The 24,675-nt window shown below is 58.7% G+C and overlaps 1 protein-coding gene across 3 annotated transcripts in view; it reads right to left on the bottom strand.

Moving 5' to 3' along the window:
- Positions 1-23,769, bottom strand: part of ARHGAP26 (Rho GTPase activating protein 26) — a 108,505-nt gene extending 84,736 nt beyond the window's left edge. For all 3 annotated transcript variants that reach the window (XM_033073193.2, XM_033073195.2, XM_033073196.2), the window contains exons 1-7: positions 23,502-23,769; positions 5,476-5,571; positions 4,542-4,603; positions 4,132-4,203; positions 2,656-2,757; positions 413-523; positions 85-189 (exon numbers count right to left, since the gene is read on the bottom strand). In XM_033073193.2, coding sequence (XP_032929084.1) covers positions 85-189; positions 413-523; positions 2,656-2,757; positions 4,132-4,203; positions 4,542-4,603; positions 5,476-5,571; positions 23,502-23,655 — 702 coding nt within the window. In that variant the 5' untranslated portion in view covers positions 23,656-23,769. The remainder of the gene's footprint in view (positions 1-84; positions 190-412; positions 524-2,655; positions 2,758-4,131; positions 4,204-4,541; positions 4,604-5,475; positions 5,572-23,501) is intronic.
- Positions 23,770-24,675: the final 906 nt, after the last annotated feature.

Raw genomic sequence — 24,675 nt, 5'->3', positions numbered from 1 at the left:
CAGGCACAGGGACACCTGGCACAGGGACACCTGGCACACCCCAGGCACAGGGACACCGGGCACAGGGACACCTGGCACACTCACATTCTGGATGCTGATTGTCAGCTCTGTTTTGAAGTCGCTGAAGTCCTTTGCGAGCTCGTAGCCGTGGTGGTAGAAGGTGAAGAGCCCCTGCAGAAAGGCCAGCAGCTAAGTGGGGAAAAGCAGATGGAGATGGTCAGTGCAGAGGCACAGCTGCCCCCAGAGCAGCAGTGCTGAGGGGAGGGGGCTCTGCAGCCCCCAGGGTGGGCTCTGAGAGGGGCTGTGGGGTGAGGCTGCTCCCCCTGACCCAGGACTGCCAGGGTCCCCAGTTCCCCACACCTCCCCAGTTCTGTGCAGGCTGGGATGGGCTGAGAGCTCAGAGCTCACTTACAGGTTCCACAAACTCAAACATCTTCCTCTCCTGCACCTCCTGCACCTTGAAGACATACTCCAGGGAGACCTCGTAGAAGTGCTGCCGAACCAGATCCACCTGGCTGTCTGCCTGCAGGGGGGGGAGGAAACTCCAGCTCAGGAACCACCACAGACAGAGCAAACCCAGCCCCAGCTGGACAGAGGGCACAGCAATGAACATAAACCTGACCCACATGGGCAGGCTGCTCCTCCAGCTGAGAAAATGGGAGTGCTGAGTCCTGTTCTCACCTCCCAACAGCTGGGGGGAAACACAAGTAGAGATGAGAAAAATGGAAACCACCATGGACTTGACAAGGAAAGACAACTCTCCCTTTTCTGGAGGGCACTGCCCCTTGCCAGGGATGCCACATCCACATCTCACAGCTGCACACTGACTCCTCTCTCTGAGGTACCCCCTTTATGGGGGCTGAGCCACACAAACCACAAACACTCCCAGTGCTGTGGGGGAACAGGAACCAGCACCTGAACTGGGAGCTGCTCCCAGCAGCAGCTGGGCTTCACTTACCTAAAATGCTGCTGTTAAATTGTTAAATACATGGAAATAGAGTGGCTGGCTGCTGTGCAGCTTATGGAAGTGGTGGAGGGAGATGCAGCTCACTCAGAGGATGGCTTGGTCAGAGATGGCCCATGAGGGAAAAGTTTCTGTGTCCAACAGGTGCATATACTTTTTTTTTCGGTTTTGTTTTTTTGTTTGTATGTTGTTCTTGGGGTTTTTTTTTTGTGTGAATGGAAACATTTAATTCTGCGTTTGAGTAATTTATAACCCGAGATGTGCAGAATTTGTGTAATAAATCCACAGAGAATGTAAGACAGACACACTGCCAGTCAGGGTCGGGGTGGGAGATGCCACCAGATGGCACCAGCAGCCAGCACTGCTGCAGGGCACCTGCACAGCCTCCAGCACCAGAACACATCCCAAACACAATCCCAAACAGAATCCAGCACCAGAACACATCCCAAACACAATCCCAAACAGAATCCCAAATAGAATCCAGCACCAGAACACATCCCAAACACATCCCAAACAGAATCCAGCATCAGATCACATCCCAAACACACCCCAAACAGAATCCAGCATCAGAACACATCCCAAACAGAATCCCAAACAGAATCCAGCACCAGAACACATCCCAAACAGAATCCCAAACAGAATCCAGCACCAGAACACATCCCAAACACCCCCCAAACAGAATCCAGCACCAGAACACATCCCAAACACACCCCAGACAGAATCCAGCATCACAACACATCCTGCACAGAATCCCACACTGCATCCCAAACACATCCCAAATAGAATCCTGCCAGAATTCCTTCCCCTCCCATGCCCCATATCAGTATCACAAACACAAACCAAACCAAGGTTCAGTTTGGGACCTAAACTAAACCAGACTAAACCAGAGGGTCATTTAAAAGCCACCATCCATTCCCTGGGACATGTGGCTGATTCCACATGGGAAGTCATTTGCAAAGCCCAAGGACGAGGCTGCCCTGCAGGCACCTCTGCCCAGGTTCTGTGCCCTCCTCAGCCCAGATTTGCTGGCAGATGATCACCTGTGCCACAGGTATTTCTGCTCCCAAGTCCCCAGCTCTGCTGGGCATGGTGCCATCCCCTGGCTACAGGAGCCCCACGCCCACCAGTGCCCCCAGTGAGGGATCAGCAGCACACCAGCACCATGCCAAAGGCAAGGACACACAGACACACATCCTGCAGGACCAGCACAGGGAATTCCAGACGTGAAAGAAGTGATGGAAAACCCAGCACACTCATCCAGGAGCACCTGTCACCATGGCTGAGCACACCCTGAATCACTGCTGGCTCTCAGAGCTGAAGGCACTCAGGCCCATCCCTCCTCCCCTGGAGCACAGACAGAGCAGCCACTGCAGAGAGGGACACCAGACATCCATGATTTGTGCTGGCACATGGGAAGCCTGCAGCAGAACCAGTTCCTTCCTGTTACACTCTTTAATTATAAACCCTCTCTCCTTTTTGACTGCTATCCATTTTGGGATCTCTCTGATTTACTCACCAAGACAGCTCCATATCCTTTCATTACAGGAAAAGGGGAAAACCCAGCACCCGCAGCCAGAACGAGGGGAAAAATGAGTTTACAGCCAGGAGAACCATTGTTACAAGCTGTGTGAGGCACTCAAAAAGCTCTCCACAGTCACAGCCAGACATGGAAACTCAGAGGTTGCTCTCACCTCCTGAAGCTGGGATTCTTTCTTTTTGGAAGACAAGTTCAAGTGCTTTTCTAGGACACCACAGTATTTCTCAGTCTCCTTGTCGTATTTCTTCTTGGCGTCCTACAAAGCAGAACAGAAGGGTGGCACTGAACACAAGGGCCCAGAGCAGCTGTGCCAGCATCCCCATGGCACTGGGCAGGATGGCAGCCCCGGGTGGGAGCCAGCACAGACAGGACCTGGGGGCAGCAGCTGGGAGCAGGTGAGGCTGCTTTTATCTGCCAGCATCAGGCAGCTACAGGAAAGCAGTTTATGCTGCCAAAACCCAAAGCTTGAGGGAACCCCTCCTCTATTCCTGAGGCCCAGGGCTTGGTAAAACATCCAGATGCAGGTCCAAAAACAACAGAGCCAGGAAAGTGCTTTCTAAGCAGAACATGGACACAATTCCACATCCCAGCCCTTGCAAGAGCTTCTCCTCTGTGCCTCGTGGGACAATGACACAGGTTGGTTGTGACAGGAGAGTTAAGGATGCCAACTTCACTTTCCTTGGCACCTCTCATCCCAGCCCAACAAGCCAGGACCAAACCCATGAGCAGGACCATCCTGCCCACCAGCAGGTCCATGCTGGGCTCTCCTCTCTGCTCTGCTCTCAGCCTCACAGGGCTGGGCTGGGCACTGCTGCCATGCAAACACAGCCCTGGGCGCTGGCATGAGCTGCTTGCAGGCAGCAGCAGGTTGTTATAACAACAGGGGAGCCACAGACAGTGGTTTTCATTTCAGAACAAAGGCAGGAAAGCAGGAGGGGGGGCCAGGCTGCCTCACAGCCACCCTCAGCCACACCGGCGCTTCCCCGTCCTGCCAGCAGCGTCAGAGCTCCCCTGCAGCCCCAGCGAGGCTCTGGGGTGGGGAGGGCAGCCTGGGGCACTCAGGAGAATGTGAGCCTCTCCAAGAAATTCCTAATTCTTCCCTGGAGTCAGGAAAAAGTTCACTTCAGCTGGCATGGAGATTTTTGCCCTTGGCATGTTATTTGGGTGAACTCGGAGCACTGAGGCTCTTCCCAGGAGCTGCACTGCCCCATCCCACAGCAGCACACTCCTGCCATGGCTGAGCCCACCCTGCAGAGTGCCAGCTCCTGCCAGCTCCTGCCAGATTTGGGGGCACACTCCTCCTCCATGGCCAAGCCCACCCTGCAGAGTGTCACTCCTGCCAGCTCAGGGGCACACTCCTCCTGCCATGGCCAAGCCCACCCTGCAGAGTGCCAGCTCAGGGGCACACTCCTCCTGCCATGGCCGAGCCCACCCTGCAGTGTGTCACTCCTGCCAGCTCCTGCCAGCTCAGGGGCACACTCCTCCTGCCATGGCCAAGCCCACCCTGCAGTGTGTCACTCCTGCCAGCTCCTGCCAGCTCAGGGGCACACTCCTCCTGCCATGGCCAAGCCCACCCTGCAGTGTGTCACTCCTGCCAGCTCCTGCCAGCTCGGGGGCACTGCCGGGTTACCTTGGCAGCCCCGATCTGCTCCTTGCGGAACTTCTCCAGCGGCGTGATCAGCACCTCGCTGGCGTTCTCGATCTGGGGGCAAACACAGGCACAGCTCAGCTCTGCTGCTCCGTGGAAAGGCTCCCACAGCCCCCAGGCACCCAGAGGATCCCCCCTTCCCTCTCTGCAAACCTGTGAGCCCCCCAGCACCAGCACAGCAGCACCAGCACAGCAGCACCAGCACTGCTCTCTGACAGCAGATCCACTCCTGATGCTTTCCAAGCGTTTCCCCACCAAGCCCACGCTCTCCTTCCTCTGCCCTGCCCTGCAGCTCCACCCCGGGCTAGGGAAGGAGCCCTGGGGCTGGCAGTCACTGTCACCACGGTGTCCCGGGTGCCAGCAGCCCTGCTGCCAGGACAGAGGGGCCGTACCATGCGCATCCGCTCGTCCTCCAGGTTCCGCAGCACCGTGGCGAACTCCTGCAGGGACTTGGCTGCAAGGGACACAGTCAGCGTTTAACACTGCATTTCTAGAGAAAGAAACTGCACACAGGGGTTCTGTCTGGGTTTTGTCTGGGTTTTGGGTGGGGGGTTGGGATTTTATTATCTTTGCTCTCTCCCCTGGAAAGGCTCCTGCTGCCTACAGAAGCGGCAGAGCATCCCCAGGACCAGGCTTCCTCACCCTCAGCTCAAAGCTGCCCTTCCCTCCAGCCAGTCATGAGCACACACAGCACTGGGCAGCTCCCCAGCACGGGCACAGCACCAGGGAGACCGGGATGAGGATCCCCCAGCTATTTCTGCTGAGAGACTGGGCACAAATAAACAAGCAAAGTTAAATCAGGGCTAAAGCTTCTTTGCTCTCCTGGCTCCAGATGATGTGCACAATAAGCTCTGAAAGTTCAGCTGGGGCAGGAGCAGGATGAGAGAGGGAAGAGGCTGAAGCCACTGCCCTGTGCCAGGAGAAGCTCCCTGGCAGCGCCAGGCTTAGCTCAGGGAGCAGTGCCAGGCTCAGCACTGCTGACTGCCTCAAGCACAGGGTGCTGTGCCCCAGCAGCAAGGCTGCTGCTCCTCTGCCTCACAGCACAGCCCCTTGCAGTGTATCCAGCCACAGCCACCTCCAGATTCTCCTCTCCAGTGCAAAACACCCAGCTAACCGAGCTGGTTTCACACACAATCTGAATTTCAGGCAATCTTCTCCCTTCCCTATCTGGCAGGGACAGATTTAGGCCAAGAAGCAATCGCTGATTCCCTGGGGAAGGCTTTGCTGCTGTTGAGCTCAGACAAATTCCTGGAGCCCTTGGAGTGCTCCTGAGCACTTCCCTACCGTGCCCAGCCCAGGGACTGCCCCAGGAGCAGCAGGACTCACCGATGCAGATCTCATCGTCCGTCTCAGCGTCCCCGATGCAGCGGAATTTAAACTCGTTGAGGGAATCCGCGAACTTGCGCTGGGCAGCTGAGAGATCTGGGAGAGAGGAGCAGAACAGGGGCATGTCACAGGTGGGAACGTCCCCCAGCAGCAGGATGCAGGCACACACATGATCCCAGCCAGGAAATACCCCCAGGGAAACACCCTGGCACCAGGGGAGCCCCAGAGCGCTGCCCCTCTGTGCCCACCCCAGGACAGGGCTCTGTGGGTCCCTGCCAACACCCCCAAAACACCCCACAGGAGATGAAACCCCAAAACAGCAAAGGAGGCACCCTCAGCTCGGCCCTAGAGCCATGGGGCAGCAGCAGAGGTGGCACACAGTGACACTGCCCCCAGGACGTGTCACCTCTCCACGCTCCCGTCCCGCTGGGGGAAGGCAGCAGCACGGAGCTTTGCTGCTCCCCAAGCTGCAGATTCTGCCCGAGGTCTGGATCCTATTAAGTTCTTACTGGCAGTGACCTGAGTGGCTCCAGGAGTGGCTTTTCAAACCTGGCACATGCAGACAGTCCTGGGCACCGTGGGGCTGCCAGCACTGCTGCTGTGAGGAGCACACAGTGCTCATTCCCCCATGGATTTCCCCACTCAAAACCCAAAATTCCACGGGCTTTTCCCTCTCCAGAACCGGTGGAAAATGTGTGTGCACACAAAGGCTGTTTCCTCCTCTCAGACACCGACAGCCAAGAGATAACCACAGCAGAGCCCAAGTGTTTTGCTTTCCCCATGGGATAAGGGAGCTGGCAGCTTTCTCCAAGCATTAAAACTGTTTCCAGTACCACTGCTGACAGCCCTGGGGTTAATCCTGCCCAGTTTGGTCCTGGCTGCCTTCACACAACTGCTTCCCAAGGCAGCAGGAAAGCACCCAGGGCAGGCAGGGAGAGGGAAATCCCCGGGAGCTTTCCCAGTGGAAAAGTACAGAAGGGGCTTCTCCAAGGAGAGGGTTCACACGGAACAGGATCTGCACTTTGCTCCCTGCAGGATGGAATGAGCATGGCTTTTACACCCTTTCTGTGCCTGGAGCTGCCAGGAGGCTCCACTGCACCTACAGAAGCAGGAAATGTTTTTTGGGGAAACGTCCCAGGTGGGAAGAGGGACTCGGGAGGGTGGGAGGGTTTGTCCCAGCTCAGCACAGGGCTGAGCACAGGGCACTGGGACAGCTCTCCCTGCTCCCTTCCAGCTTCCCTCCCTCCCTCCCCAGAGCTTGCTGGAGCTTGGGAACGCTCAGCCAGCCCCTCCTGCCTGCCCTGCAATAACCACAAAGATGGTGTTAATGATGTTATAGATGTTAATGATGTTAATGATCACCTGGGGGGACCTGGGCAGGGTCCCCATCCCCAGCTCCATCCTCTCCTCCACCTGAGAGTGAGGAGCAGCTCAGGGCTCTGGGACCAGGCACAGCCAAGAAGCCTTTGGAGCCAGCAGCAGTGACAGCAGTGGCCCATGGTGCTTATAAATAGGCAAGGGAGAGAGGGGAGAGGGAGATAACTCCTGGAGTGACAGTGATAAAGGACAAAATTAGCAGCAGGAGCAGCCAGAGAAGGAGAGAGGGGAACCCATGCCCACCCTGTGGGGCCTCCCTGGGTGAAAACCTAACCAAGCCCCAGCATCCCCTCTTCCTAAAAGCTGGAGCCCCCCAAGGACATTTTGGGACAACACCCCTGCAGGAAGGCACAGGGAGAACAGGGCAGCTCCTTGTGAGCCTCAGCTCCTGAGGGTTCTTCTTCCCCAGGGCTGGCAACAAGCAAACCCAAACCCTGCAAAGGCTCAACAGAATCTGCTGCTGCCTCTCACGCACGAGCAAAACCACCAGGACACTGCATGTGGGACTGGCCAGCTTTCCTTCCAATCCTCTGCTGGCTTCATCAGTCAACCACAGCATCAGGGAAAACCACCACAAAAATAATGAAAAATCCTTCTGAGCAACACAACCAGCTCAGGCTGCAGTTACCATCATCATCATCACCATCATCATCATCACCATCATCATCATCATCATCACCATCATCACCACCACCTCCCATGGCTCCCTCTTCCCACCTGGGCTGCTGAGGATGGGACAATCCCTTCAGGAAAGTCCCCCTGACACAAAACTGGCACACACAAATCCACCTGCCCAGCCACAGCAAGCAAGGATCTGAACAAAATTCCCTTTAAAAAGTGATGCACACACCTCCAGCCCCAGGGCTCCCTCCAAACCTGGCTGGAGGGACCTCTGCAGCCCCCAGGAATGCTGCAAGGGATCAGCCCTGTGTCACCCTCCTCCTCCTCCTCCTCCTCAGTCTTTCTGGGAAGTGCTTGCAAGGAGACTGAAGTGGTTGCTTTTTACATTAAAAGCCTCTTCCGAAGGAATTTGGAGCTCTGAGAAAGGCAGTTTGCAGAAGGACATGTCCTGATTTCCCCAGCCTCCCCCACGAGAGCAGCACCCCAGGCACTGTGGGGTGACCCCATCCCAGCCAGCACCCCAGAAACCACAGCCAGGACACCGAGGGGAGCCACCACACACCCAAACGAGGTGACAAATGTCCCCTCCTGCCTGCTCCTGTGCTGGAAAGGCCAGGTCAGCCAGGGAAAAGTGAAACTGCTGGCTCAGAGGTGGGGGCTCTCCCCAGAGCTGACTCTGCTTTGCTACACGAGCTGGAAAGAGCAAAAAGCTCCGGCTCAGCTGGACTGGGACAGGCAGAAACAGCAGGATGGGTGGCTCAGGTTAAAGACAAACCTGCTGCTGAGCCTGGCAGTGAAGGGTTAATGCTGCTACAAAGGGGGAGCAGAGGATGCTGCAAGGCAAGCTCTGGGCTCTGCCAGGGGCTGGGCTCACAGGAGCTGCATTTCTACACTTCCTGCAAAGAAAACTGCTTAATAGCCTGTATTTAATGTTCAAGTGGACAACAGGAACTGAGGCTCCTGCCCCTTCCTTCCCCCGCAGCAGAGAACAGCAGGAACAGCAGGCTCGGGCTGTCTGTCCCCTGCAGAGGGACAGGGGGACAATGCCAGCCCCAGCACAGGGACAGGGGGACAATCCCAGCAGAGCACAGGGCACAGGACACAGCACCTGGCCACTGGGGCAGCCCCACAGGCGGCACAGAACAATCCCAGGGCTGGGATGGGTTAATCCAGGGAACACCACAGCAATCAGCAGCCAAACCAGCCGGGTCTCAGCCTGCCAAGGGGGCTCGGGAGCAGCAGGGTGGGGTCTGTGCCTGCTCAGCCTGCCAAGGGGGCTCAGGAGCAGCAGGGTGGGGTCTGTGCCCACTGCAGGCAGGGCTGGGCACAGCACCCCTGATGGGGTCACACTGCAGTGCTGGGAGAGCCAGGGAAAGGGTGGGAAAGGGCAGAGATGGGCATGGCCAGGGGTGCATGAGAGCACCCTGCATGGGACACTGATGGGACATTGATGGGACATTGATGGGACACCGATGGGATATTGATGGGACACTGACAGGACATTGATGGGACACCGATGGGACACTCATGGGACATTGATGGGACACTGATGGGACACTGATGGGACATCGATGGGACATTGATGGGACATTGATGGGGACACTGATGGGACATTGATGGGACATTGATGGGACACTGACGGGATATTGATGGGACATTGATGGGACATTGATGGGGACACTGATGGGACATTGATGGGACATTGATGGGACACTGATGGGACATTGATGGGACACCTATGGGACACTGACAGGGACACTGATGGGACACTGACAGGACACCATGGGACTCTGATGGGACTCTGATGGGACACCAATGGGATATTAATGGGACATTGATGGGACACTGATGGGATATTGATGGGACACCAATGGGACTCTGACAGGACACCCATGGGACACCCATAGGACACTGATGGGACACTGATGGGACACTGATCCAGCCTGGCCCCAGCTCTGCAGCAGTCCAGCAATGACCTCATGCCTGAGAACAGCGCTTGCAGCTCCCAGTTTGGAGTTTGACCCGCCCAGCCCCAGCCCTTGGGTCAGCAGCAGCGTCAGGGCAGCATCATGAGATGCTTCACTTGCTCCACAAGGTTTAAATCCCCTCTCTGTGCTCACAGCAAGGTCAGCAGAGCCCTGCTCCCGTGAGACAACGCTGGCCCAGCCCCAGAGTCACTGCCACGCACAATTAGCACTGATCTGTTTATTAAACAACTTCTCCACCAGGTGCTTGGAGCTAATCAGTGATTTAGGATGGACGGCGGCTGCTGGCAGGTTCCTCCTCTGAATCATCGTGAGCAAATGTAGAAATCCAGATGGGCAGAGTCCAGCACAGCTCCAGCACAGCTCCTGCTATCATGTTCTGCACAAAAGCTGTGGAGGGGCTGCCATGGCACGGCACAGAGGGAGGTCAGAGGTGCCCAGGTGACCCCAAGGAGCAGGGCCATGGGCACAGTCCCTGCAGGCACCCCCAGGCAGGGAGAGCATCGCTGCTGTGCCCCCACAGCCCCCAGACCCCAGTTTGGAGCCTTTTCCACACACACACAGCCTCCAGCTGAGCCTTGTCTCAGCAGCACACCCAGAGAGGCCAAATCCCAGCACCTCATTTACCACGGGAGTTTACAAACACACGGTCCCTACAAACCGTGCACAAACCCCAGAACTGCCCAGATGTGCTACAGCTCAAAATAACCTGAAGCTCTGTCCAAGATGCCCCAGGAGAGCAGGTCCAGGAGGTGCCACAGCTCCATTCAGCCTTGCCCTGCAGCCAGGGGAGTCTGGCACTGCTGGCAGCCCAGGCATCCCCAACGCTGGATCCACACACTCCGTATGGCCAGAGGCACAGAGATCCCTTTGTGGGCTCAAAGGCACCATTGACCAGGCTCAAACAGCACATCAGATTGGAGCAACACGCTGGAGACGTGAATTATTCCCGTGGTATTTGAAGAGATAAAGGTTCTGTGCTTGGTGAAAAACAAAGTTATCCCTTGGAAGGGCTGCCTGGCTGCACAGCTAAAATTATCCCCCAGTGCCCACCAGCCCAGCAGCCCCGCCACGTCATCCTGCCACCCCCAAATCAATAATGCTCAGAGCTGTCTTGGGAGCTTTGCCAGGCCAGGACGTTTTTGCAAAGCTTCCCTGATGGAAGGCACTGGAGGGGAATGAAGCCAGAAGGCATCAGGGGCCAAGCTGCCAGCCCAGTGTGACATCCTGCAGCAGGGCCAGGGCTGCAGCAGCACCAAGGCAAGAAGCCCCTTCCCTCAACTCCCCCTGCTCCAGCCCTCTCCTGCTTTGCCCTGCTCTGGGGAAGCTGATGGTCAGCTGGAACCTTGTCCTTCTGCCCCACTTCTCAGCCATGAATCAGCCCTGGACTTCCTGGGGCTCTGGAGCCCTGAGCCCAGTGCTGAGCCTGCTCTGCCACAGAGGCAAAGGTCTCACAGCCTGTCCCTCCTTCCTGTTCAGCTTTTCTTAGAGCTTGTTCACCAAGTCACTCTGCAACAAAGCCACTGTGGTGAGTCACATCTTCATCTCAAGTGGCTGAGATGCTGCAGAAGCCCAGCTCGTGCAAACAGCTCTGCCTTTCCCCCTGAGTGTCACCAGGGCTGTGACAGGACAGAAACTGCCCAGGCAGCAGGGCTGGGTTAACCTTGCAGCTGATGAAGTGACCCTGAGACAGTTAATGAAGAGCCCCTGACACAGTTAATGAAGTGCCCCTCACCAAGGGTCCCACCTAAAGGGGCTCCAGCCCTGGGATGTGAACACCAAGCAGTGACCTCTCCATCCCACAGGAAAGGAAGACTTGGGAGACTCCCACCTGTCCCACATGGGAACTCGAGATGTTCTGCACTTACCCAAACAGGACTTTTCAGCAGGAACCTCTCCAGAGTGAAGGGCTCTGTCTGGTGCCCAGCACAGGCTGCTCCTGCCCCAGCTCTGCATTAATCAGTTATTTTAATGAGCTCCTGACTCAGACACCACTGTGGGGAGAGGTGATGATGCTGGGTGGGGATGAAGGGCAGCAGTGGCAGATGGAGGGACCTGTGTGTGCAGCCACAGGTGCCTGGCAGCAGAGCCTGCCCTGCCTGCAGCCAGGACACGCAGCAAACAAAACCCAGGAGTGATGTAAACGAGCCCCGGAAAGGCTTCCCATTCCTGGAGAGCCTGAGCACACAGATGTGTGCAGCTGCAGGGAGGCACAGACAACACCAGCCCTGACTGCCAGCAAGGAGAGTGGGCTCAGAGAAACCTGCCAGACCCTCCTGGCAACCTCTGCATCCCCCCAGGATGGCCCTGGAAGATGAGGGGCTCAGAGCCAGGTGCCACCAGCCTGGCTGGCAGCTCCCAGGCTGAGCAGCACAACCCTCAGCACCCAGCAAAACCCGTGCTGACCCCTGCCTGGGCAATTCCTGTGCTCCCAGAGCCCCTGAGCATCACTGCCCCAGCTCCTGGAGGGGCACAGGGCAGCATCCCCCGGGTGCCACCCCTGCGCTGGACACGGAGCGTTCCGTGCAGCAAAACAAAATAAAACGGGATTTCTCCACTTCCCCACCCAGCTCCCACGTCTGGCACTTTTCCCTGTGCTTATTTTTGTTCACATCCTGGTGTTGTTTTATGGCAGAACCCCCTGGCCCATCCTGACCTGCAGCCACAGTTTGCTGGGCAGGGAGCCAGGCACGGGAGCTCAGGTGGGAGCAGGGAAGGGCTCCCAATAAAATCAAATGTCAATATTCACCACTCCAGCACAGAGGAGGGATGCATCCAAACAGCAAACACAGGCAACAGCTTAAGTGCCTGGAAAACATCAGGGACATGGTAATGAAATGGAAAATTACGGCCCTGGCTGGCATTTCCACGGGCAGCACCAGGGAACAATGCGAGGAAGCAGCAGTGAAAATCCCTGTGTCCCATCCAGGCCCGGGATTTGGGCAAGGGCTGGCTCAGAGAGATGTCAGAGCTGCTGAGCATGGCTGTCCCACTGCACCCAGAGCCTGGCCTTCAAACCCCAATCCCTGACCTATTCCCAAAACCAGGATTTTAATATCACGTTTCCCCTCCACCTGCACACTGCCCCAGTGCTCCAGGCAGCTCAGGTAAATTCCTCCAGCCTTACACCTGTGAGTAAAGTTCCTCTGGGGGCAGGATGGAAATGGCATGTCTTACTCACAGCTCCCCATGGCCCCCAGTTCCCTCACTGGGGAGTGCAGCTCAGTCCCTGTTAGCACAACACTGCTCCAATAATTGTGGCTTCTCCTCAAAGTGCCAGGGGAGGTTCAGGTTGGGCATCAGGAGAATTTTTTTCCTGGAAAGAGTGCTCAGGTTTTGGAAGGAGCTGCCCAGGAGGTGGAGGAGCCCCACACCTCGAGCTGTCCAAGGCAGGACTGGATGTGGCACTCGGTGCCCTGGGCTGGCTGACAAGATGGGGATGGGGCACAGGTTGGATGTGATCATCTTGGAGGTCATTTCCATCCTCAATCATCACCTAATTCTGTGATTCCTCTCCAAACCCTGGCACGACCCACAGGAAGGCTGCAGATGACTTTACCCTTGTTACCACAATATTTCATCGACTGGAGCCTGGAATCACATTTCATTAGGACAGAATGCCCTGCCCGAGACAGCTAATCGATTTAGAGGACACTAATCCAGAAGAAATTTGCTCCTGACCCAGGCAATGCCCATTAGTGGAGCAGAAGGGGGTCTGGCAGGGAGGGCAGAGCAGATTGCCTCAGGCACTGGCCCTGCTTCTGGATTAGTTTGTTATTAAATCTAATTAGTTCATAGGTGGGCCACGGGGAGCCTGCTTGATTTCTCAAGGGGCTGCCACCAAAACATTGGGGTGCCCAGGGATGATGGGCACAGAGACCCCCGTGCCCAGGTGGGGAGGGGACCAAGGTGGGCAGCACAGACGGCACACCCATGGCAGTGCCCCCCTGTCCCCCCTCTGTGCCCATCCCAGGGGCAGCAGCTCTGGCCACAGGCAGGCCAGGGAAGCAGGGTCAGCTCCCAGCCCCTCCAGGAGCAGCTCTGCACAGCCAGCTTCCTCCTCCTCCTCCCAAGGAGGCTCAGGAAATCCTCTTGTCGCCGGTGCTCCTCCACCTCAGCTGTAAGAACAGGAAAAATCCCTCTGTGCTCGCAGGAACATCAGTGGCAAGTGAGTCAATTTTTCCTGCTTGGGCAGGAAAAGAGAAATATAAATTAAATCTGCAGCAGAGCACGGGGAGGCACGCAGGGTGAGAACAGGGACTCAGCACACAGCCAGGGAATGCTCTAGGTGGGAAAAGCCCTCCAAGATTCTCATGTCCTGCTGTTCCCCTTGCACTGCCAAAGCCAACACTGACCATTGTTCTCATCTGGAAAACCCCTCCAGAGATGGTGACTTCACCACTGCCCTGGGCAGCCTGTGCCAGTATGTGACCACCTTTCCAGGAAGAAATCACTGCCTTTAACCTGGGCTTTCTCCCAGAACCGTGGGGGAGACACCCAACGCTCTGCTCTGCAATGGTTGGGATTTTTTTGTGAAACATCGCTTAGCAACCAGCACTCAGCGAGGGCATCGCTCTGGACAGACGCTGCTTCAGCAAGAAAAAGAATAAAAACCCAGCACAGGGATGCTGTCCCAGGCAGTGTTGGGAAAAGGCACACACCAGCTCTTTCTACAGGTCACTCACCCCAGAGAACCCTTCATACATCCCTCCTTGTGCACCATGGAATGCCAGAATTTGGCTTGGAAGGGATCTTAAAGCTCATCTCATGCCACCCCTGCCATGGCCAGGGACACCTTCCAGCAGCCCAGGTGGCTCCAAGCCCTGCCTGGGGGTGCAGAGTGCAGGGAGGGGTGAGCAGGACCAGCAGCCAGCCCTGGGCTGTGCCTCAGCCCCTGCTCCACGTGCCAGGGCCAGATGGTTCGGAGGCTGCTGTGCTTCCCACAGCTCCAGCTGGGAACCTGCCTGGCACAGGGCACACACATCCCCTGTCACTCAGTGCCACTGTCCCCATGGTACACAGCATCCCCTGTCACTCAGTGCCACTGTCCCTGTGCCACACAGCATCCCCTGTCACTCAGAGCCATGGTCCCCATGGCACACAGCATCCCCTGCCACTCAGTGCCATGGTCCCTGTGCCACACAGCATCCCCAGCCCCTCAGTGCTACTGTCCCTGTGCCACACAGCATCCCCTGTCACTCAGAGCCATGGTCCCTGTGCCACACAGCATCCCCTGTCACTCAGTGCCACTGTCCCCATGGCACACAGCATCCCCTGTCACTCAGAGCCATGGTCCCTGTGCCACACAGTATCCCCTGCCACTCAGTGCCACTGTCCCCATGGCACACAGCATCCCCTGTCACTCAGTGCCACTGTCCCCATGCCACACAGCATCCCCAGCCCAGCCTGGCATGCCATGACCCCATCAGCCAGTGGGCACTGAGGCAGGGCAGCAATTCCCAGCTCCTCCAAGCCACACTTGGGACCATCCCTGCCATTCCTTTGGGATGCCCTAAAGATCTGCCCTTGTCATGAGCACAGGGACACCTGCGCTTGGGAATGGGTGGCAGCACATTTAGCCAGGAAAACAGAAAAAACATCCCTGTCCTGGGAAAACAGAGAAAACATCCCTGTCCCAGGAAAACAGGGAAAACAGGGAAAACATCCCTGTCCCAGGAAAAGAGGGGAAATGGGGAATACATCCCTGTTCCAGGAAAACAGGGGAAACATCCCTGTCCCAGGGAAACAGGGGAAATGGGGAATGCATCCCTGTCCCAGGAAAACAGAAAAAATATCCCTGTCCTGGGAAAACAGGGGAAATGGGGAATACATCCCTGTCCCAGGGAAACAGGGGAAATGGGGAATACATCCCAGTCCCAGGGAAACAGGGGAAATGGGGAATACATCCCAGTCCCAGGGAAACAGGGGAAATGGGGAATACATCCCTGTCCCAGGGAAACAGGGGAAATGGGGAATACATCCCAGTCCCAGGGAAACAGGGGAAATGGGGAATGCATCCCAGTCCCAGGGAAACAGGAAAACATCCCTGTCCCAGGCACACAGGAGAAGGTGGCTGTCCCCGCCGGTGACAGCCGCTCGCTCTCGTGCCCGGGGGAGGAGGAGGGGGATGATTCACAGCAGAACGAACAAGCTGTGCAGGTTTGCATCCAGAGCTCCCCCTCCCCTCCCACCAGCACGGTCACGCTACAGCGACTCATCCCAGAGCTGCTCAGAGCCAGGATGCAGGAACACCAGCCCAGAGAGGGATGCCTGGCACAGCCTGTCCCCCTGTTGTCCCCATGCTGTCCCCCTGCTGTCCCCAGCCCATCCCCTCTGCTGGATGCTGCAGGAGGGACCCAGAACACCCCAAACCAGAGCCCCAGCATAAGCAGGGCTCTCACCTTGGACACAATGTGGGACTGAAGCCCCTCTGTGCTGCAGAATGCCATCCCTGAGCATCCCTGGCTTGTGCAGGGATCTGGCATGGCTCCTGCCCTTCAGGAAGGTTTTAGGGTGTGCAGGGACAGGGTGCACACAAAGGGGTTGGTGTTCCCCTCTGCCAGGTGTGGCAGGCAGCACCAACGTGCCCCATGCCATCCCTGCTGGTGAATCAGCCACAGGAGCACCACGTGTGCCAACCTGCAAAGCTCAGGGACACCACTGCTGCCACCCTCCCCTCAGCAACCATGGGAACGGCATTTCCTCACGGATTCCAACGTCACTGCGAGCTGCTGCCAGCAGAGCAACGGGAGAAAAGGAATTCTAAAGAGCCCAGTACTCCCAGCCCGTGCACAGGGCACACAGGTGATGCCACACACGCCACAGGTGATGCCACACACGCCACAGGTGATGATCCACACACACCACAGGTGATGCCACACATGCCACAGGTGATGCCACACACCTCTGGGTCTGGCAGCATTGCAGAAACAAATGGAGACAGATGGTCCAAGCTGTGCCAGCACATCTGCAGCCTGGGGAAAATCAGACCCAAATCAGACAAATCTGCCCCACGCTGGAAGCATGAGCAGGACACAGCATGGAGGTGACTCCTGGTGCTGGAGGAGCACAGGGACACCCAGCCTGGCCCTTCTCAGGTGTGCACTGCAGGCTCCAGCAGCTCTGGCAGCCCCAGCCCCTGCCTCTCAGAGCTGCCCCTTGTCCCAGCCCATCCCCTGCCATCCCTACAGGCTGGGTTTAACCAGCATGGGACACAGGCTCAGTGCAGGCCCTGTGGCTTCTCTGGGATCAGGACATGTGCCCAGAGGTGCTCTGTGCCATGTTCCCAATTACAGAGACCCCCCAGCCCTGTTAATGAGCACAGTGTCAGCACAATGTAAAAGATGTCACCATGAGCACAGGCTCCTGCACACCCCAACCCTCGTGCTAACGAGGTGTCAGTGCCTCTGACAGCCCAGCCCCAAACCCACCAGCACTGTGGGGTCATGGCTGGGCTGGGACCCCCCTGGGAAATGGGTGAATGTGCCCTGGGGATGCTGTGAGGATCCTCCAGCATGGATCACATCCTGGCAGTGCACACAGGGAGCCCTGCACCCAGGAGGGTGGGTGCACACAGGGAACCCCTGCAGCACTCAGCAGGGTGGGTGCACACAGGGAACCACTGCAGCACCCAGCAGGGTGGGTGCACACAGGGAACCACTGCAGCACCCAGCAGGGTGGGTGCACACAGGGAGCCCTGCACCCAGCAGGGTGGGTGCACACAGGGAACCCTGCACCCAGCAGGGTGGGTGCACACAGGGAACCACTGCAGCACCCAGCAGGGTGGGTGCACACAGGGAACCCAGCACCCAGCAGGGTGGGTGCACACAGGGAATCCTGCACCCAACAGGGTGGGTGCACACAGGGAACCCTGCACCCAGCAGGGTGGGTGCACACAGAGAACCCCCCAGCACCCAGCAGGGTGGGTGCACACAGGGAACCACTGCAGCACCCAGCAGGGTGGGTGCACACAGGGAACCCTGCACCCAGCAGGGTGGGTGCACACAGGGAACCACTGCAGCACTCAGCAGGGTGGGTGCACACAGGGAACCCTGCACCCAGCAGGGTGGGTGCACACAGGGAACCCCTGCACCCAGCAGGGTGGGTGCACACAGGGCACCCTGCACCCAGCAGGGTGGGTGCACACAGGGAATCCTGCACCCAGCAGGGTGGGTGCACACAGGGAACCACTGCAGCACCCAGCAGGGTGGGTGCACACAGGGAACCACTGCAGCACCCAGCAGGGTGGGTGCACACAGGGAACCCTGCACCCAGCAGGGTGGGTGCACACAGGGAATCCTGCACCCAGCAGGGTGGGTGCACACAGGGAACTCTGCACCCAGCAGGGCACATTTCCCTGTGACACTCAGGAGCCAGGTGGGATAAGTGTGCAGCCCTCTGGACCAGCCCTGCTGGCACAACACCCTCCAGGGCTCACAGTGCAGAGCCACCACCACAGACAGCATCTCCCAAGCAGGAATAAGCTCCTGTTGATGATTTCCACTGGGGAGGAAGAGGAGGATCAAGCTGTGCCAAAGTTGAAGCACAGTATTATCACCTGTCCTACCCCCCATTTGAATAAAATCCCAGACAAGTCATTAAAAATGTGGCTGCACAAGCCACACAGGTCATGCAAAGGAGGGGAAACCCTTGGTGCCTCTGGCTCTGCTGGTGCAGGGCTGGCTGAGCCATAACCACAGCTCAAAGTATTCCCTGCACCAAATCCTGCAGGAATGAAGAGGGGAAATGCACCTGACACAGGACAGCCACATTACACCTTGGCTGGCTGAACAAAGCAGGAAAAAAACCAAAGTAAATAATTTTACCAGCCAAACCCCAACCCACGTGCTTTCCCTGTGGTTTGTGAGGCTGAGGGACAGCCCAGGGTGGCCTGGCCATGCCCCAGCCCTGCTGGGGGACAGGCAGGGACCCCCACACCCCTCTGAGCATGGAATGTCTCCTTGGCAAGGCATGGATGCTCCGGCAATTCCTCCCCTGCTGCAAGGCAGCAATTCCCTGGCACTGGGGAGACCCAGGCTGGGCTGTGCAGCCACAGGTGTCACCTGGGCTGCCCCACACCCACCAGAGCCCGTGGGTGGTGGCACCCAGCACCACAGCTCGTGGCACAGCCCAGTGCCAGCGGTCACAGCAACCCAGCCAGGTGCTTACTGCTGGGTTTGCTCCCTGCAGAAAGCACAGAAAGCTCCTCTTCCTCCAAAGGAGCCTGCAAAGCTGGGCAGGAGCAGAGCCCTGAGCACTCAGGTCAGCAGCTGCACAGAGGGGCTGCTCCTGGAAAGGCCAGACCCAAACTCTGACCCTTGATCCCTCCCTCTGTGCAAAGGTGGTGAGAACGTTTGGGCTGTGACCATTTCCTTCAGGGACCAGAAGAGCAAAAAGAATGAAAATAATCTAAGATGGGCTTTGGGGTCCTTCTCCCCAGCACCAAACACCCGGGGCACAAGGAGCTGTCAGCCCAGATGGCACCAGGCTGGGATCCAGCTCCAGGCTCTCTCCCTGCAGGGCACCTGGGGGCACAGCACTGTTATCTATCATCTACACCTGCCCTTTGGTCAGGGCTCCCCCAGCCCCACTCCCAGGGGACCAAGGGAGCTGCACCAGGGCACAGGGACAGGCAGTGACAAAGGGACAAAGTGGCAGAGAGGGCAATCAGCCCTGTCACGTTTCCTTATCACCCGCCCGAGCCTTGTTTGTGTAAAAAGGGAGTTAAGTAAACACCGGGCAAAGTTTCACTTTCTTTTCCACTCTGTGGCAGACCCAGTGCCAGCTCCATGTGGGAAGGGCACTGCCACCCCACAGCCCTGGCACAGACATCTCTGAAGGCTTGGTGGCAGCAGGATGCTGCAGAGGTGTGGGACAGAGTCCATGTGCAAGCACATCCCAGACTCTGGAACACCAACAGCAGCACCAGGAACTACCCCAGAGGCCACCACAGCCACCCTGGCCTGGTGCAGGCACACAGGGGTCAGCCCAGGGGCCAGCTCATGAAAATCACAGCAGACACAGACAGAAGGGACAGCACAGTACCTCTCTGGGACAGCAACTCAGCTGGGAGCACCCCAGCACAGCCAGCACGGGACAGCTGGGACATGAGACCTGTGGGACAGTGCCACAGCATCTGCCCCAGGCAGTGCTGGGGCCAGAGGAGCTCCCAGGCCCTGCAGGATCCAGGTTCCAGCCCAGCAGCAATCACCCCTTGGGTCCTGTCCCTCCTCGCTGCCAGCCACAGCTCTGCGGTGCCCTGGCCAAAAACACAGATCCAAAAGTGACCCAAACACCAAACCAGCCCAGCTGTGCCTTCTGGGGCACTGCCACCTCTGCCTGTCCCGTGGGAGCCGTGCCCAGCCCGTGTGCCCTGTGGGGAGGGGGTTCAGAGAGCCCCCCCAGCCCAGCCCAGCCCCAGCACACAAATTGCAGTTTGTGCCGTGGGAGCACGGCAGCAGCCGGGGCGTGGACGGGTTTGGTGGCTTCAAATTAGTGCCTGGGAGTTGGAAGAAGGAAAACAAAGCAGCAGAAACGTGGCAGGGCACCAGGCTGCACCCAGTGCCTGACAGGGACAACAGAACCCATGGGCACTGGGACACGGCGCTGGCAGCACGGGGAGGAGGAGGAGGAGAGGATGAAGAGGAGGAGGAGGATGAACAGGAGGAGGAGGAGGAAGGTGCCAGGCTCAGTCCTGTGCCACAGCACCAAGGAGACGATGGCTGGCAGCCCCTGCACCCCCACCTCCTCCACCCTTCCATGTGCTGCTGTTTCCCAAAGCGAGCTGTGGGCATCTCCCCATCCCCATCTGGGTGCTGGGCTCCAGCTGGAGGTGATGCCAGCACAGGGACCAGCCCCTGGCTCCCTGCCTGCCCCTGGCACAGGCACAGGGACGTGCAAAGGGATAAAATCCTTCAGCATCCTCGGTCCTGATGGTCACCACAGCTCCTGAAGGAGTTTCACGGCATCCAGGCTTCGAGTTCATTATTTATGTCACACTTGAAGTCTCTGCATCTGCAAAACTTTCTGAATAATTTATGGATGGTGGATCAGGGAGGAAGAGGGACACGTTTTGCTGAAAACCAGGTCACTGAATACCAGCCAAGCAGCAAAGGGAGACAATGGAAACAGCACAGAAACTCACTGGGGGAAAAAGATCCAACAGCATTTCTGTACACACAGACACACACTCCAGAGATGCCCTTGGCATCTGAAGATATTTAGCAAGATCAGCCCTTCAGCAAATGAGGATAATTTTAAACCTTCTGAATTTATTCTTGCTTCTAAGGGAAGGAGAAAGCACTGTGAATCATTCCTATTTCTCTCTGTACCTACTCCCAAAAGCAGGGCAGAGCAGCCCCTTCACCAAGCCCTGGCAGGGACTTTGTCCTTACTCCAGTCTCACCATCCCTGCTGGTGTTCTGCTCCTGCCCAGCTCTGCACAGGGCTCTTCCTCTTCATCTTCCTCCCAGTCCAGGCAGCCCCTCACAGTTCCATGTTCTCCCCACGCCTGCCTTCATACAAAGAGGATGTGAAACGTTCAGCAGAAGAGGCAAGAGGAAGGAAAAGGAGAGAGGATATTGCCAAGACCTCACGTAACTCTGCAGGCTGTCCCACTGCCCAGGCACCCTGGGAACCCCTCAGGGCACAGGCAGCATGTCCTGAGCCAGGGCTCTGCTGTCCCCAGGCCTGCCCAGCTCCACAGCCACTGTCACCACTGTCACAAGAGCTGATCAGCAGCCTGGAGACAACAGCAGTGAGATAAGGTCACCACATCCAGCCATGGGGAAACAAACCAAAACCACTTGGAAACAGCACTTACAAATAAAATACAAGCTGGTGGAGAAAAGCAAGCACCTGGATGCCCTCAGGAATGGCCCCAGACACCATGGGGGCTCACAGGGGTGACATCCCAGCCCCTGCAGCTGTGACACAGATACAACAACCAGCAACAGGCAGCACAGAGCTCCTCACCCCTGCAGCATCTCCATCCCTGCTGCTGGACACTGGAATGGTCTGGAGGACATCAGACCCTGGACCTGTCACACACTGAGGGTGACACAGGTGGGAAGAGCAGGGCCAGGTCCCACCCAGCACAGGGCTCTGCTGGGTCAGTGGAGGCACTGGAGCAGCTGCACAGCCTCTGAAGTCACTCCTAGGGCAGGAGAAGGATGCACAGAGGGCTGAGCATCCCAGCCAGGAAGGGGACACCCCTTCCCAGCCTCCATGTGCCCCAAACCCTCCCCCAGAGCACCCTGGGGACCCCCCTGGTGCCACACGTGCCGGGGAGGTGGCAGCAGGGCAGCAGGGCTGGCGCCTGGGCACTGATTTACTGCCCAGCAGAATCAGCATTATTCCTGTCCCTGCAGCCTGGGCACTGCTGGAACTCCCCTCCAGCCCTGTGCAGGAATTAAGGGCTAATCCAGGAACACATTCAATAGAAGCTACAAAACAATTCAGCCATAAAAACATCCTTATCTCCAGAGGCCAGCGAGCGTTCTTCCTGCCTGGTGCAGCACAGCCACGGCCACAGTCAGGGGACAGGAGCCCCTGGCAGCCACGAGCCCACCCCAAAATACCTGCAAGAGCACAGCTGGCCACCTCAGCCAGATCTCACATAGCCAGAGACAGCTCAGGACTCACCAGCTCACTCCCAAAAGGGATTTTCTGTGATGAACAAGGCTGTAGGATTTGTTCTGGGATAAAATGAATGCTACAGGCAGGGCCAGGCACTGCTGCCTCCAGCAAATGCTCCACAGCAGAGCACAGCTCAGACCTGCAGAACCATACATGCACCCACAGCTGTTGGGTTCGAGATTCTTTTAACCCCAAATGCCAAGAGCTGGTACAATGGGAGTCCCTGTAAGCCAGATGTTACCAGCTGCTACTTCAGCACAGAGGAACTACACCCGAGGGGCTCGGTGTGAGATCAGAAGGGGAGGAAGCAGGGACCAGCCCTTCTGGGAAAGGACAGGGACTATTTCCTTCTGGGAATAGAGCCCGTGCACCCTGGGGTGACCTCGCTGTCCCACAGCCCTGCAGTGACCCTGGCCAGGCTGGTTCATGGCAGGTGACGCTGCAGGGGCTCCATGGCACCCGTGTTTGTGATGTGCCCCTGTCACCCCATGGCACACACGGTGACCACGTGTGCTGGGTACACACCACCCCTAGATGGGGAAGCACCCTGTGATTTGGGCTAAAAAAACCTAAAAACAGAAAAAACCCAGATGACCTCACAAGGGAACAGCAGAAACGGAGCTTGGGGAGCAGCCCAGGCAGCACAGCACCCCGAGGGCACAGCCACGCAGAGGTGTCCCCAGCCCCGGCCGTGGGGACAGGAGCCAGCCCAGCCTGGCCATCAGGGGACACTGCCAGCCACAGGTGAGGTTGTCCCCAGCCCCGGAGCCACAGCCTGCATCGCCGCATCCTCCTCCCACCCAGACCCCTCCTCACCGGTTTGCAGCTCTGCGAGCAGCTCCATGGAGACAGCGGGGACAGCGGGGACAGCGGGGACAGCGGGGACAGCCCGGGCAGAGCCACACCGGGGGCTCCGGGCATCCCCACCCTGAGCACAGAGGGGACACAGACAGCCGGGAGCTGCGGGGCCAGGCACCAACCCATCACCCCAAAAACCAAAGGATGCGACCGGGATGGACCGGGACCTGGAGCATCAGAACCAGAACCGCACACATCCCAACGGACCCTGGCCAGGCACGGAGCGGGCCCGGAGCCCTGCACATCCCCACGGATCCACCCTGAAGGACCACACACGTTCAGACGGAGCGGGGAAAAGCCCGTGCTGTGCCGATGGTCCGGACCCGGGAGCACACATGTCCCCATGGACCGCGGCCAGGCACATCCTGGAGCGTCCTGCTGGACCAGCACCAGAACCGGGCACATCCACGGCCCAGGCCCGGCTCAGCACACAGAGGGGACCGGGCTGGGCGCGGGGGGACCCGGCTGGAGGAGCCGCGGGTGCGGGGGCAGCGCGGGCCGGGCGGGGGTCGCGGGGTCCCGCAGGGCCGCCCCCAGCCCCGCACTTACTCTTGAGGGCGGCGACCAGCGACTTCCCGTCCTTGATGAGCTCCTTGATGAACTTGTTGGTCTTATCCAGCTCGGCCTCGTGGGAGCGCAGCCTCTCCCGGAACTGCGGACTGTCCAGGCAGCACTCGCTGAACTCCAGCGCCGGCAGCCCCATGCTGCCCGGCACGGCGGGGGAAAGCACGCAAAAATCCGGAGCAAACGCAAAGCGGAAGGGCTTTCAGGGCGAGGCGCGCAGCCGCCGGTGCGGGCGGGCGGCGGGAGCGCGGTGCCGGGCCAGGCCGAGCCGAGCCGGGAGCGGGGCCGGGAGCGGGGCCGGGTCTCCGGGAGCGGGGCCGGGCGGGGGCGGAGCCGGGGCCGCCGCTCTGGGGCCACCGCCCGCGCCGGGCCCGCCCGCGCCACGCCCTCCCGCTAACAGCCAATGAGAACGCGTCTGTGCCGCGTATCCCCGCCCTCTCCGCCCGCTCGGCCAATCAGCTGCGGGGGCGGGGCAGGGGCGGGGCCGTGCCCTCCCCGCGCTCCCGCACCTGGGCCGGCCCCGCCCGGGGCAGAGGCGGCTCCGCCCGGTCCGGCCCCGCTCCCAGAGACCCGGCCCCGCTCCCGGAGACCCTGCCTGGCCCCGCTCTCCCCACCCTGCCCCGCCCCGCTCGGGAAAACCCCTGCCCGGCCTGCGGGAGCGCCGCTCCGGCCCGCCCCGCGCCCGGCCGGGTGGCGGCTCGCACGTTTGTGCTCCCATGGCACATCTGTGCGGGAGATTACTGCCCGGGCTTAGTGGTGTGATCTGAGAGAATAAAGCCGTAATCTCCTCGAAGGGCTTGATGTGGAGCGGCAGCAGCGCGGAGCTGTGGGGCCCTGTCCCCGCGCCGTGTCCCCAAAAGAGCATCGTCCCCCGGACGGTGGCTGTCCCACTTCCCCGCAGAGATGATGGATGTTGTCACCTCTCCCCCCGGACGATGGCTGTCGCCCCGGTGGCTTTTCCCGCAGCCCGCTGGCTGCAGGAGCACGCCAGGAATGCGGCCGGGGAGCAGCAGCTGGCTCGTCGCCTCCTTCCCTCCATCCCCAGCCGCACCAGCCAGCTGCTCCTCCTGCTCCAGCTGCTCCTCCTGCTCCAGCTGCTCCTCCTGGCGGGTCCGGCCGGCTGCCATCAGGTGCAAGGTGGCAGCTGCTCCCCCGAGAA

Source organism: Catharus ustulatus, chromosome 15 (assembly GCF_009819885.2).
Source record: "Catharus ustulatus isolate bCatUst1 chromosome 15, bCatUst1.pri.v2, whole genome shotgun sequence".
In the NCBI taxonomy this organism is placed as follows: domain Eukaryota; kingdom Metazoa; phylum Chordata; class Aves; order Passeriformes; family Turdidae; genus Catharus; species Catharus ustulatus.
The sequence above is the reverse complement of the archived record's forward strand: the minus strand, read 5'-3'. Positions and strand labels throughout refer to the sequence as shown.